Source organism: Lampetra fluviatilis, chromosome 3, assembly GCF_964198595.1.
Source record: "Lampetra fluviatilis chromosome 3, kcLamFluv1.1, whole genome shotgun sequence".
NCBI lineage: Eukaryota > Metazoa > Chordata > Hyperoartia > Petromyzontiformes > Petromyzontidae > Lampetra > Lampetra fluviatilis.
The window spans coordinates 33,864,259-33,878,931 of NC_136277.1; the positions used below are offsets into that span (position 1 = coordinate 33,864,259).

General features: G+C 53.6%; 1 protein-coding gene across 1 annotated transcript in view; it reads right to left on the bottom strand.

Moving 5' to 3' along the window:
• Nucleotides 1–14,673, bottom strand: part of MEGF11 (multiple EGF like domains 11) — an 88,220-nt gene that overhangs the window by 21,941 nt on the left and 51,606 nt on the right. The window contains 4 exon segments of the mRNA XM_078854947.1: nt 1,445–1,547; nt 2,009–2,172; nt 7,506–7,626; nt 8,029–8,203. Of these exon segments, the coding sequence (XP_078711073.1) occupies nt 1,445–1,547; nt 2,009–2,172; nt 7,506–7,626; nt 8,029–8,203 (563 nt within the window).

The following is a 14,673-nucleotide window of genomic DNA, read 5'->3' on the forward strand; positions in this document are numbered from 1 at the left end:
GCAATGCACGACAAATGACACCGTGAAGCGTCGTCGTGGAGAATGGTAATGACAAAATAACTGTCGCTCACCCCACCCACCCCTATCGGTCTGTCCATGCACACACAAAGCATTCAAAGGATATTTTCTGTACGGTTTTGTGTTGAACGAGGAACCATTTACCTTCAGGACGGGAAATCGCCCATAAACGTCGGGCAGTTCAACAGAATTGATTTAAGCAAGCCTGGCCCTGCTGATGAAAGATACTGAAGATTGGAAACGGTCTCAGAGTTGTGCTTATATTGAGCCGCTGCTGCTGATGAGATTGCTCTCCAAGACGGTCCCCACGACGCGGATGAACACGTGGTACAACACGAGAACGCACATCCCGTGTAGGTACAGGGCATGGGACACTCTAACTTTGATCTTGATGCTTGATTCATGAAAAAAAACCCAACATTTAAAAGTTATCTTCGCGCATGCCATTATAGCGCTGTAATGATGATGTAGTCATCATCATCCTCCGTGGTCACTCCACTGCTGGATGAAGGCCTCCCCTAGCGGTCGCCAAACCGCACGGTCACGAGTTGCACTGAACGCAGTGGTAACCCTCGGCACTGAACAATTGCTTCTGCGGTTGTCAGGACTTACGTGAGATTGTTCGAGTCGTGTATGTGCCTGTTACGAGTCGTATCTCCTCGTGAACGCGGCGTGGAACACGAGTAAAGAGAGCATGGGGTGCATGGGGGGCATGGGGGGCATGGCTATTTTCCTCCAGGGAGTTGTCGACCTCGCTCTCTCCGGCGGAGCGACGGGGTTTGGTGAGGAGCGACGCGGGCTGACGGGGTCGGCGTGTGACAGGGGGAGATAATTAGAGACGCGGCGAGACGCGTGTCGCTTCTGCTGCCACTTGGACGAGAGGAACAAAAAATAAAAAATAAAACGCGGGCGGCGGAGCGAGACAGAGTGGACGCCGAAGCAGAGGGGGGGGGGGGGGGGGGGGGCGACGCGGCGGGTCGTGGGTGGACGGACGGACGGCGATGCAGGTGGGAGAGACGGAGGAGGGATGGGACAAAGAGATTTAACATGAGGATGGACGTAGCTCTGGGCAGAAGAGCAGACGGCTCGATAGATGGATGGACAGGTGGACGAAAAGATAAGTGGACAAATGGACAGAGATGAAGGCTGGACAGAGCGTAAGGGCGGACAGATGAGACAAATGAGTGAAAGTATAAATGGACGAGTGTAACGGTAGATGGGTACGTGGAGTGACAGACAGAGGATAGGGTGAACGGACGGACGAAAAAGAGAAAGAGAGGGGGAGAGAGAGGGAGAGCACATGAAGCAAAACAATGAAAAAAAACCCCGAAATGATGAACGAAGCAAAGTGCCGACTAAACCGGGCATCTTCTTGTTTCCTCTGATCGTAAAAAAAAGAACGGACGGACATGCGGACGGCACGAACCGGTCCATCCGTTGTGGCAGAGGCAGCGCCCCGTGACGCGGTCGCACTGCTCCGCGTGGCCGCAGTCGCAGAGCTCTCGGCAGCCGCGTCCGAACGAGCCGGGCTGCTCGCAGCAAACCCACACACACACAAAAAGAGACAAAGATCCCCCGTATAGCCTCAACTTGACTGCTGGGGGCAAGTGCTTTGATGAAGGCCGGCACGGCACACGAGGGGGTGGGTGGCCAACACCGCACCTTGCGGCCCCAGTGCTGATGTTTACGCATTTCAGGCTGAGTCGACCTAGGGTAGGCATAGGACCGGTTCAGATAATCGTCACTGGTGTTGATCACCGGGTTCGTAGCGCAGAGCGCTAACCGATACACTATCGCTCCCCAAAGACAAAGATCCCCCGTTTAGCCTCAACAAACTGTTGGGGCAAGTGTTGTTAGCCGCTAATCTATCCCCCGCCTCCACGCACATATTACATATCACCCTTATACATTAACATATATACACACTCCCTCTCTAACACACGTGCATGCGCTCTCTCTCTCACTCTCTCCACCTCTCTCTCGCCCTCACCTGACACGCGAGCTCGCACGCCTCCCCCCTCCACCCTGGGGGGCACGCGCAGTCCCCGGACGCGGGGTCGCAGCCCGCGGGGGGGCGGCAGCGGCACGAGCGGTTACAGTCGAGGCCCCAGCTGCCCTGGGCGCACGGCAGCGAGCAGTCGGGGCCGTGCCATCCTGAGCACCACCAACAGCGGGGAAGACTCCAATCACACGGACGTCCGGTGCTCACGACTCGGGCTGCCCGAGCCTTGACCCGGACAGTCACGGGGAGTGGCATCTTTGTGTTCGCGGGTGGCAGGAATTGATCTGTACCGACCTCCGTGATGAACGGGATCGCAGAACACTGCACGGTTTTGATAGCCTCGTCTAAAGTGGACAAGGCGGCTATCCTACCCCCCACGGGAGTAGGATAGCCAATTAGCACGGTTGGCTACGTACGGTGCGAAAGAAGTTCAACGTACAGTGACATACACGGCCCGGCTGTCCATGATTACGGGAAGTTGGAAGCGTACTCTTTGGGTTTTTCGGTAAAGTCACGTAGGTAAAAAATCAATAAAATAAAATAAATGAAAACAACTAAATTAAATCACGACGTTTAGGAGGCAACACAAGCTTCCTTCATCAGGTGTAAAAAAGGGCACAGCAAAATAACAAAATAACAGAGCTACAGTTATTTTGCTGTGCCCTTTTTTATGAAGGAAGCTTGTGTTGCCTCCGAAACGTCGTGATTTAATTTAGTTGTTTTCATTTATTTTATTTTATTGATTGTTTTACCTCCGTGACTTTACCGAAAAAACCGAAGAGAATGAATCCTTGCAGTCACGAAATCTTCAAATCTAGAATTAAGTGGGAAGCGGTTGGGCAGTGGTTAGCGCACTGCGCTACAAACCCGGCGACCCAAGTTCCATTCCCACTCACGATCAATAACAGTGGCATAATTATTGAACTGCTCCCGCATCTCCCATAGATCTACTCAGCCTAAAATGACGACCGGGTGCCATGTGAAAACATCATCGCTGTGAAGTCAAAAGCGGCAGGTTCCCCCAGGTGCTGCTCGCTAACAGCACCTGGCCCAGCAATCCGTGAAGGCCATACGGGGGGTCTTTGTCTTTGCTTTGTATCGACAGCGGTTCCGAGTGCGCCTGCACTGAATCGCAACGCTGCTGAGATTGTGCGCTCCCATAAGGCCATGGGGCCGATGGGGTTGTGTAAAAAAAAGTACTTTTGTCGAGGTAGCGGCTCGCGGGGGAGATGCATTGTCTGCTTATCCGTGTTGATATCTCCCAAAGTTCACCGAATTCGTCGCTAATTAAAGTCGAAACTTTGAACCCGGTACTTTTTTTTATTCCCACAACCGATGTGTCCGCCTCCGTCTGGACCGTCCCCCACCCTAACCCAACCCCGCGTCGCTTTCAAAACTCAAACTAAAAAACACTTTTCATGATAACAACAACAACGATAATGACGCGACAAGAACGCTTTCATGGACCTTAATTAAATCTACACACACGCGCACGGCGATAACATCGGCAAAGAGCATGTGTCCAACACCTCTCTCCGTGCCAAATCAACGACCCTTCGCACTTCACGATTCGTCAGCGGGCCTCGCCACTTCACCGTTTCGACAAAACACAAAAATCGCCGCAGCTGGAAGTCGTCTCACGCCGCACAATTAGGCGAATTCCGCGCCGCGCGAGAAACGTAAACAAAGAAGCGTGGTGCTTTTGTTTGCGTTCTCCATCTCACAAAGGGGACTTCTGCATTACAAAAACAGAGAACAGGCTGCTCCATCGGACCGGCCTTACACGGGGAGGTGAGCATGCGTCTGTGTGTCTGTGCGGGGAGCACCTGGGTCTGTCCCGTGACCTCCTGCCAGCGGGCGTTCGACGTTTCACGTGGCCTCAACGTGCACATAGCCTGGCACAAGTGCCGTGGTGACGTCACCACCACTTAGTGGCGAAAGGCGGTTGTTGTTGTTGCGGGGAGCGGTGGCGCAGCGGTTAACGCGCTGCGCTACGGACACGGCCACCCGAGTTCAATTTTCGCCCATGTCCATCACCAGTGACAATTTATCTCAACCGGTCGTGGGCTTCCCCTAGATATACTCAGCCTCAAATTAGTGCCTGATGCAGTGTGTAAACATCAACACTGGCTCTGCCCCCCCCCCAATCGTGTCCCGTGCTGGCTTTCATAGGGTGCTCGCGAAACGCACTTGCACCCCAACATTCTGTTCAGCCTACACAGGGGAGCTTGGCCGATGTCACGCGAGAACGTCTACACCGGGGCAGACAAAGGGCGGTCCGGATCACGCGCCTGTGGTGGAGGCGGCCACTCCAAGCACCCCCATCCATCACCCGTGCCGCCCGTGCCGGCCTCCATGCCGCCGCGCGCTCGCTCGCTGCCTCGCAACGCGTTTTGAGCGCTGAGCGCGCGGTGTCTTCCAGGCTACACGGGAAGGAGAGAGATCTTGGGAAAATGTGCGTTGCGAGCTTAGGGTGGTTTTGTGTTTTTTTTTTTTAATAAGGAACGAGACGTTACAGTTCATTGTCGAACCGTTTGCTTATACATCGCTGTTATTATTAGTATTACTACTACTCCTACTACTACTTGAGGAGGTGAGGTCAGGACACGGAGCAAAGGACTTAAAGATGTGGAACCAATTAAGGTGGGACTCTTTCTCGCACTCGGTCAAACCGGCCGGGGGTAAAGGCGGCTGCTGAGCGGGGCGTTTCATTAGAGGAGGAGGAGGCGAGATAAAGAAAACGCGGAACAGAAAGCCAGCCCGGTGGCGGAGGGAGAGGAGAGGGGGGGAGGGGAAATAATGACGGCGCTATTTATTTATTTATTTACGCATTTAATTCACCTGCCCGGTGACCGTGGGCCGGCACGGCGGAATCAGCGTGCGAGACGGGTGGCGACAGGTCGCGTGCGCTCTCGATAATAAACTGGGGGCCCGGGTCATTACCCCGCGTCGCTCCGCGCCAGCGCCGACCTCGGCGTTATTAAACGGGCGACCTTTTAGCGGCGACGGGAAATCATAATAATAATGTATTAGGCTGGCATTACAGGTAGCGCGCGTGGCTTGTGTACTTGTGTCAGCTCGCGGAGGGGTTTGTTTGTCCGCGTTGGGGACGCAATTACACGCAGCAACAACAATAACAACAACAAAACTCGAGGTAGCGAGTTCGTGGTTTCAGTCCGGTCACCAATGACTTACTTAGAGACCCATACACTCAATCAGAAGCCTACCTACATTCTCACACAGAGACCCATACACTCATACAGAAGCCTACCTACATACTCACACAAAGACCCACAGACTCATATACAGATCTACATACCCACACAGAGACCCACAGACTGGTATAGAAGCCTACATACTCACATAGAGACCCATAAACTCCTATACAGATCTACATACGTACAGAGAGACCCACAGACTCATATAGACTGAATTGTGAATGCTGTAACTTAGTTCATGGTCTCAGCCTGGTTACTCATTGCGCAAAAATCACTTTGAGTTTGATTCTGCTCTGAAGTCGTCTGAATTCCAGCTCTGGGAATGTAAACGTCGAGATTGACTGTCACGTGCGCTTCTGTGACAGCACGAGTGGCAAAGTGCTGCCCCCCACTGTGTGGATCAGAGGGCACTTGAAGGATCTCAGAGGGAGCTCCGTGATATCCGCTTCCGCGGGCCCTTCTCGACGAGAGAGTTCCACACGGACGCCGATATCGCGCTCGCGATGCAATTGGGGGGGAAATATTTTCTTTGAAAATGTAGGTGACTTCAGAGGTATAGTCAGTGCATCGTTCCTCGACGCAACGTGTTGCTCGATAATTACGATGACAACGGCGATGATGACGAAGACAATGATGATGATGGTGATGACGAGAATGGCAACGATGGCAGCGAAGATGAACATCTTGATGTCACGGGATGGGAATTTCTCGTCTTATGACATCGGTAATGTGGATGTGACAGCACGATCTGAGCGAAGTGCTGCTGTGATGTGTATACATGTGTTTAACAAGTTAAATCCTCTTGCAAAACTTGCGATGGGAAATTGTTAAAGTCGAGTGGCAGATAGGAGGAAGGAGAGGCGACGCGTATCTGGGGGTAAAGAAGCAGACTCAATGTAATCATCTGTCACTGCAACCCGTGTAGACACTGCTGTAAAACTGTTAGCGTTTTAATAATGAGGGGAGCGGGGCTGGTCGTGGTGGTGGAGGGTGGTGGTGGTGGGGGTGGTGGTGGTGGTGGTGGGGGTGGTGGTGGTGGGGGTGGTGGTGGTGGTGGGGGTGGTGGTGGTGGTGTGGGTGGTGGTGGTGTGGGTGGTGGTGGTGGGGGTGGTGGTGGTGGTGGGGGTGGTGGTGGTGTGGGTGGCAGTGGTGGTGTTGGTGGTAGTGGTGGTGTGGGTGGTAGTGGTGGTGTGGGTGGTGGTGTGGGTGGTGTGGATGGTGGTAGTGGGGGTGGTGGTGGGGGTGGTGGGGGGGTGGCGGTGGAGGCGGTGGTGGGGGCGGTGGTGGTAATGGTGGTGGGGGTGGTGGTGGTGTGGGTGGTGGTGGGGGTGGTGGTGGGGGTGGTGGTGTTTATTCGATTTAACGAACAACGTCATCGGATTAAATGGAGAACTTTGCTCGGTGAAGAGCGATTCAGGGGAAATGAAACAAACTGGGGGCTATTTGGGTTCCCTTTCTAAATCGTGATTTTTTTCATTCGCTCCATTCTAAAATCACTCCCTGGTTGTTGTTTTGTTTGTGCGTGTGTCTGATTGTTTGTGTGTGTGTCTGATTATTTGTGTGTGTGTCTGATAAAGGCTCGCATATTCAGCTTCAGCTGCCTCTAATCACTCATCATCATGTGGATGAATCCTAACGCGTTCGGATGCTGCCAAATTGGGTTATTGTGGCTGAGCCGCGAGTCCCGTTCTGCCGCGAATGATTACGAACAGCGACCGAATGTGGGAGCAAGAAGTGCGAAATGGATGAGGGATGATTGGGAAGGGGCAGAGAAGCTGGGAGGTGGAGTGGGGATTACATGGGCGAGGAGGGGAACCGGGGGGTGGTGAGTGGGGAGCGGAAAAGATTGAATAGGTCCGGATTGGGAGAGAAGTTGACCTGATGGTCGAGTTTCAGGGCAGGTGGGATTAGAGGGGAATGGATGAGGGGACAATGGGAGGAGAGAGGAATAGAAAGGAGTGGAGCGGTGAGCAGGGAGGGGAGGAGATGGCGAGGTAACGGGAGAGAGAGTCCAGGAGAAGAGGGGAGACGAGGGGAGGGAAGACGGTGGCGAGCAGCAGTAAGAGCACGGCACAGGAGAGGGTGCAAGATGATGGAGGAGGTGGGATGGGAGGAGAGGGGAGAGCACGCAGAGAAATGAGAGGTCACTGAGACGGGGGAGAGGGGACGCGAGGAAGGAAGGCGAGGGAGTGGGGAGTTGGGGGAGGGGGTGGGTGTGTGGGGGGGGGGGAGGGGGGGTGGGGGGAGAGGGGAGGGGCTGCCCGTACCCGCCAGGCACGAGCAGCTCCCGTCCAGGGGGCTGCAGCTGGCGCCGTTGAGGCAGGCGCAGGGGGCCGAGCAGTTCGTGCCGAACGTGCCGAGTGGACACGGCGTGGAGCAGTCGGGGCCCTGCCCACACACGGGGAGGGGGGGGGGGCGAGTGAGACCCCCACCATAAACACGACCAGAAACAACAACAACAGCAAACACCGCCACGAAATCCACGACCAAGGTCACCCAAGGCACCATCACCACTGACTAACAACGACCAGGATAACCACCATCGACAAGCATTGTTATCACAATGCCTACAGCGATAACCATTACAAGCACCGACACAGCAACCACTCAGACCAACAAGAACAACCTCCATCACCACCACGATCACGCCAACCAACATTAACCACCATCAGAACCACGACTATCGCCACCACCACCGCAATGACAACCATCATGCACCATCACCACCACCACGCTAACCTACTCAACAATTTGGTGATCTCCCCCCCCCCCCCCACGAGAGAAACTCACGGCGAGCCCCGGCGGGCAGGAGCAGGCGCCGGTCTCGTGGTGGCAGCGCGCGGCCACGTGGCACGCGCACGGCTGCGCGCAGCCCTCGCCGAAGAGCGGCGCGGCGCAGGCGGCGTCGCAGCGCGCGCCCCTCCAGCCACGCAGGCACGCGCACTCGCCCGACACGGGGTGGCAACTGGGGGGGGGGGGGGGGCAGGGGGAATCAGCATCGTCATTATCGTCACCGTTGTCATCAAAGTCGTCATCGTCGTCAAGGTCGTCATCAAAGTCAACATCGTCGTCGTCAACGTCGTCGTCATCATCGTTATAGTCATCATTAATGTCATCATCATCGTCATCATCATCGTCAACATTGTCATCATCGTTATAGTCATCATCAGTGTCGTCATCGTCATCATTATCGTCGTCACCGTCGTCATCATCATAGTCATGATCATCATCATCAGTGTCATCATCATCGTCATCATCAGTGTCATCGTCATCATCGTCATCACCGTCGTCATCATCATCATCATCAGTGTCATCATCATCAGTGTCATCATCATAGTTATCATCATCAGTGTCATCATCATCAGTGTCATCATCATAGTCATCATCATCAGTGTCATCATCAGTGTCATCATCATAGTCATCATCGTCGTCACCGTCGTCATTATCGTCATAGTCATCATCATCGTCAGGAGTGGTAGATCTTGACCATCATTATTGTGATCATCACTGTCAAGCGAAGTCAACATCAGTTTGTGTAACCAGGGTCGCCCTGGTGGCGAGATGTTAACTACATCGCCTGGCATACAGGAGGTCGTGGGTTCGATCCCGACCGTGACGCCTTGTTGTATATTTGGAATTTCCATGATCTCGTGGATATTTCTGCTGGTCCTCTGCTTTTCCTTCCATATTTTGAATCAACGTGCGTTTAGAGTATTTGTCTGCAATACATGTCCTCGTGATAAGCCATTTCATTGGGCTATCATTGGGAGTCAGGTCGCTTCTGCAAAATATATACAGATATAGCTCAGTGGGCATTACCTGGTAAAAAATAAAAAACATAGTTTAATCGTTTTAGTTTATAGATAACTCAAGAGAAGAGGATAGAATATAATTTGCAAGCGTGACCTGGGTCACTTTTGTGACGAAATTAAATACAATATCACATGCAAAACAGCTGCATTGCACGAGGATTTGGAAATATTGCACAAACATAAATCAACGTGAAGTCACAGCGAAATATTAAATTCCCTGCAGCGCGAATTGGCTCGGGGCAGATTAACCTCCAGATTGAACACAGCACAAATTACGGAACTAAAGCGACAGAAACATTAAACATTCAGCAGATATCGGGGGCGACTACTGTACTAATATTAACTAACAGGGATATGAGTGAAGTGCAATTACAAGTGAAGCTATCATCAATCAGTGTCATGATCTTATATGACCTCATTATCATTGCCATCGCCATGACCATAATCGTTCACGCCATCGCCATCATCGCCGTCATCATCATCATCATAACCATTGTTATCATAATCAACGTGATTGTCAGAATTGATATCATCATCATTGCCATCATGGTTATCATCATCACTATCATCATTGTCATGAATGTCATCGTCTTCAACATCACCCGAGTCATTATCATCGTTGTAGTCTTGATCACCATCGCATCATGAGCATCAAACGTTGCTTTGTTTGTGACGAATTCATAAAACCTGGATAAAACATCCCCACACCGCGGCGTACCCCTCAACCACCGCTGTTCACGGCGGTGGTGGTGGAAATGATGGCAGTGATGGTGGTGGTGATGCTGGTAATGGTAGATGGGAGTGTAGGGTGGTGGTAATTCTGGTGAGATTGATAGTCGTGGTGATTGTCGGTGAGGGTGTGCCGTGCCGGCTTTCATGGGTGCTCGCTCACAGCACTTGCCCCAACAGCCTGGTAAGGCTACACGGGGTATCTTTGTACTTTGGTGGTGGGGTGATAGTGGTCCTGGTTGTGGCGCTAATGACGGTGATGGTTCTGTTGGTGGCCATGGCGGCGAATGTGGTCGTCAGTGGTGATGGTGGCGATGCTAATGATGATTGCGTTCACCACGGCGATGGTCGTGGCGATGGCGGTGATGGCAACCGATGGGCTAGGACTGCGCGGAGGCACAGAGAGGATAATGTGGATGTAGCGCCGGATTACGGGGGATCAGTAGCAATGGTGGAGGGGGGGGGGGAGTAGTTTGAGAGGAAATAGTGTAGAGATGATGGGCGACCCTGGCTGGGAGAGGAAGGATCGACAGGGGTTAGGCCACCGTGAGAAGATAATGAGAGGGAGAAGCCACTCTGACAACTGCACATGTCACGCGACCTTCGCCATATCCCCGCAAAGCCGCCCCCCGCGATGTGCGAGGGAGGTGGGGGAGCAAATACGGATCCAATTTTATTAAAAAACATCCGTGCGATGTTCTCCCTTGACAAACTCGCTAAATGGCAAGAGAAGACAAATCACCGTTCAAGGACTCCCCAGTGTCCAATTGAACAATTGGTAGCGTTGGACCACCTTTTATTATAATTGTGCGTGGAAATTCCACGTTCGTGTGACGTGGACGGTCCATCCGTAGGCCATCACGAAGAGGGGCTGTTAAGCTGGTCTGTCACACAGTCGTGCTGCTGACTCACCGGGCTGATGATGACAAGGACGATCACGATGATTAAGATAATTGAACTTACCCGATTATAAAGACATACTGGCTAATATATATACCTACCCAACTCATTCCTATGCTGCTCCCGTTGTCTGGAACTCCCTTCCCCCAGCCATCGGTGCTGTGGAGGCCCTGCCCCGTGTCAAGTCCAGTCTGCCTAGGACAGACCGCCTCCCTCTTTAGAGTCACTAGATGACTAGAGTCACAATTACACGCGATATACATCCACATTGTAGATGCTCTTGTGCCTAACCACCCTCGTACCGCCTACCTATACAGCGCCTACTCGGCAATGAAACACGGCGATGAATTGTGCTGATGACGGTGGTTGGCGCTATGCACTCTGGAGCCGGCAACCCGAGTTCGATTCCCGGCCACGGCTGTCATCAGTGGCGAGTGATATCTGAAATGCTTCTAGCACCCCCAAACATTCACCAACCCGCACTGACCAGCCTGGGGAAGTATGGTCACACCATTCACCCACGACCGACACGGCGTGCGGATGCCTTCATCCAGCAGTGGATTCACAAAGCACTATCAAGGGTTTTAATGATGACGGCGATGATGGCGGTGATGGCGGTGATCGTGGTGGTAAGAAATGACGAGGACGTGAATTCCTGAGCCTCCACAATCTCAAGGATGATACATTCCGGCGAAGAAAAATTGTAATTAACAAACCGCCCATCTCATTTCCACCCAAGCGTGAAAATCGGCATCGTCCCCCATCACCCCCGCCCCCTCTCCAACACGCACATCCGCCCCCTCTTTGTCTCTCCTCCCCCTCCCCGTACATCCACCGCCACCCCCAACTTCGTGCACGCACGGGCTCATGTCTCTCACCCTCTCAACCTTCTGCCCCTCCCCTCCCGCACCCCCCACAACCGACTTTGCCCTTGCCCCCCCCCCCCATCCCCATCCCACACTCCCAGGATGGCGGCTCCCATCGCTATCTCTCATTACGCAGCAAAAAATATCAAATCCCACCAATTAATGTGCTAATAGCGAGGCTTATCCACCGGTCTCACTCTCCCCCCCCCCTCGGCTACCCCCCCCCCCCCCCGTCAAAGCGTTGAGCCGGGGGAGGGTGAGAAGGGGGTGGGGGAGTGTCAGGTGATGAGTCATTCACATTCACGCGCCGCTTCATTCCTTCATCCTTCTTCTCCATCCATCAATTTGTTTCGCTAATTTATTCATCTGCGAACTTCGATCCTTCATGCCTTCATTCGTCCGCTAATGAACGAATGAATGCGTTCATCATTCGTAAGGCGCCTTTCCGGCTGGCGTTGGCCGAGGCGGTGCAAGGGACGTTGCCACGACAGGTTCCACCTCGTGGAGACGGAGCAAAGAGATCGGTTCGCGAGTGAGAAGATGGAACGTCGCAGCGCTGCACCGTGACGGATGAGGTTGCGTCATCCAGCGGTGGGTAGATCACAGCTGAAGACCACGATTCACAATTTACAGACCTTTGTTAATCCCCTGCTGGATGAAGCCCGCCTCCACCACACCGGGATGTTTGACCATACTTCACCACTCTGGTCAGTGCGGGTTGGTGGGGACGCTGCGGGATAGGGGGGCAGGCTGGGTTCAGATATCTCGCGCCACTGATGCGAGCCGTGACCCGAATGAAGTTCATTCGCTCCAGCAGGCAAGAGACCCGGATGAGTCTCCGCAGCAGGATGGACTTGGGACGGCGGTCTGCTGCTAATGCAGGTCACGGGGTTCATGGCGCAGTGCGCTAACCACTGCGCCACCACTCCCCCCCCCACCCAATATGCTGTAATACGAATGTAAAATTATAGTCCCACTCAGGAATCCCGTCTGTAGACGTGGGAACATTTGTAAAATATTCATTAACCTGGCGCTCTTTTACAAAACGCGACTTTGATCGAAACCTTTATGGATGTTTCCTTCTGCTCAATGGCAGGATAACCTCCTCCCCCCCCCCGCCGCCGCCACTCCGCCACGTGACGGAGCCTAATTAATCCGCTGGCCACGGTGAAATGCCCAGCATCTGCACGGCCACGCGGCGACTCGTTCTTATTTAATATTCAGCAGCGCGTCGAGAATTACCTGCCGCCACCGCCTCCAGCCTCGCGAGCCGAGGGGGAGATGAGTAGGAGAAACAAACCCCAAAGCTGACCGTGAGAAAATCACCCAACAATTTGCACAGCTCACGACAGCTGCGGTGGCTTGGGTCGTGTTTCCAAACGTGAGCCTCAACTCAAAAATTGCTCTAACCCCACACAGTCTAAAGATTCGAAACCATAGTTCTGACACTAACCTTGGAGGTTTCCACCCTACCTCCAGCCCTCACACGAACCCCTACACCCCACCTCCAGCCCTAACACGAACCCCTAAACCCCACCTCCAACCCTCACACGAACCCCTACCTCTAGTGGTAGTCTAGTGGTGAGCGCACTGCACGCTGCCCAGCGACCCGAATCCCGATTCCCTCTCAACAACCACCATCAGTGACGAATATCCCAAAGCGGTCAGCCTTAAATGAGTACCTGCTGCGGTGTGTAAACATCTGCATTGGGGAGACAAAGGCGAACGGGCGTGAGTGGTAGTGGCCGTATTATCGTCCCCTCCCGCCCTCCCCCCGTGCCGGTTTTTCAAAGGTTCTTCGCTATGTGCACTTGCCCCGACTGCCGGCGTAAGCTACACGGGCATCTGTATTCGTGCGTGCGTAATGTGGGAGGCAGGGAGGGGGGGGGTGAAGTTAGAATATTTTTTTTTCTTCCCAGCGCCACGAGCAAAGTAAATTAAACCCACATCAACTTTACAGCCACGAGCTTTTACGAGGAATTACAGCTGCTAACGGTGACAGCAGTGAGACACACGCACACACACTCACTCACTCTCACACACACACACGACAAAGAGGAGGGGGAGACGGGAAGAGGAATCGAAGATGTATTATACTTATGCCAGACGGCAGGAAATTCCGCTAACGGGACGTTTCGAAATTCCACAAACATTAATTTCTTCCCCTTTTCTGGTGCCGGGGGCGGGGAAGGGAGCTCTGGAAAATGAAGTTGTCATATTTCACATGAGAAGCCATTCCGTGTCAATTACATTGATAAATATTCACACGCAGCCAGCCCTGCTCGGAGCAGGGCACGGCGCCCCACTCGTCACCATCAGCCATGATCAATCCGCTGCTGGATGGAGGCCTCCATGAACCGCTGCCACGTCCTGCGGTCCAGCGGCGCAGCGAGGCACGGACTAGCACCTGGCCCCCATGCACACAAGCCGATGATGAAGATGATGATGATGCCGATGATGCTGATCAAGATTGCGTTGTAATCGCTGAATATTTCCTCCCTAAGCCACCGCCGCATCTCGCGATCCTGCGACGCAACAATCCACCTCGCACCTGCACGCGAACACGCGTCCATTGCTCCGTCTACAGATGCGGACTCGGTTAACTCAGCGACTGCCGCTCCGTTAGTATTCTGTCGACTCCGTGGGTGGGGGGGGGGTGTGGGCAGGCGGGCTGGGGGCGGGGTGGTTTATGTTGGGCGGGCAGCGCAACGCCTCACACCTCTATCATCTCCGTGCGGGACCAGATGTTTTATTCATTAAGAGCGAAAACTATCGTGACCTATCTGTGCGGCGACGCTCATCCCCAGCCGGAATACTGTCCGCATGAATGTGCGAATCCATATTCCACGCGCCGAGTTCGCCCACGACATTACATTTTCAGCGCAGAGACTCGGTGCGCGTGCGTGCGCGTGCGTGCGTGCGTGCGCGTGCGTGCGTGTGCGTGCGCGTGCGTGCGCGTGCGTGCGTGTGCGTGCGTGCGCGCATCGGCGTTCGTGTGAATGATGATTGGCAACCCGAGTTCATTTGCACATTCACGGCCAATAATGGCGGCGAATATTTGGACCGATCCTGGGCCTACCATAGGTCGACTCCGACCTTGCAATTGAGTAATCCCGCTGCGGAGTGTA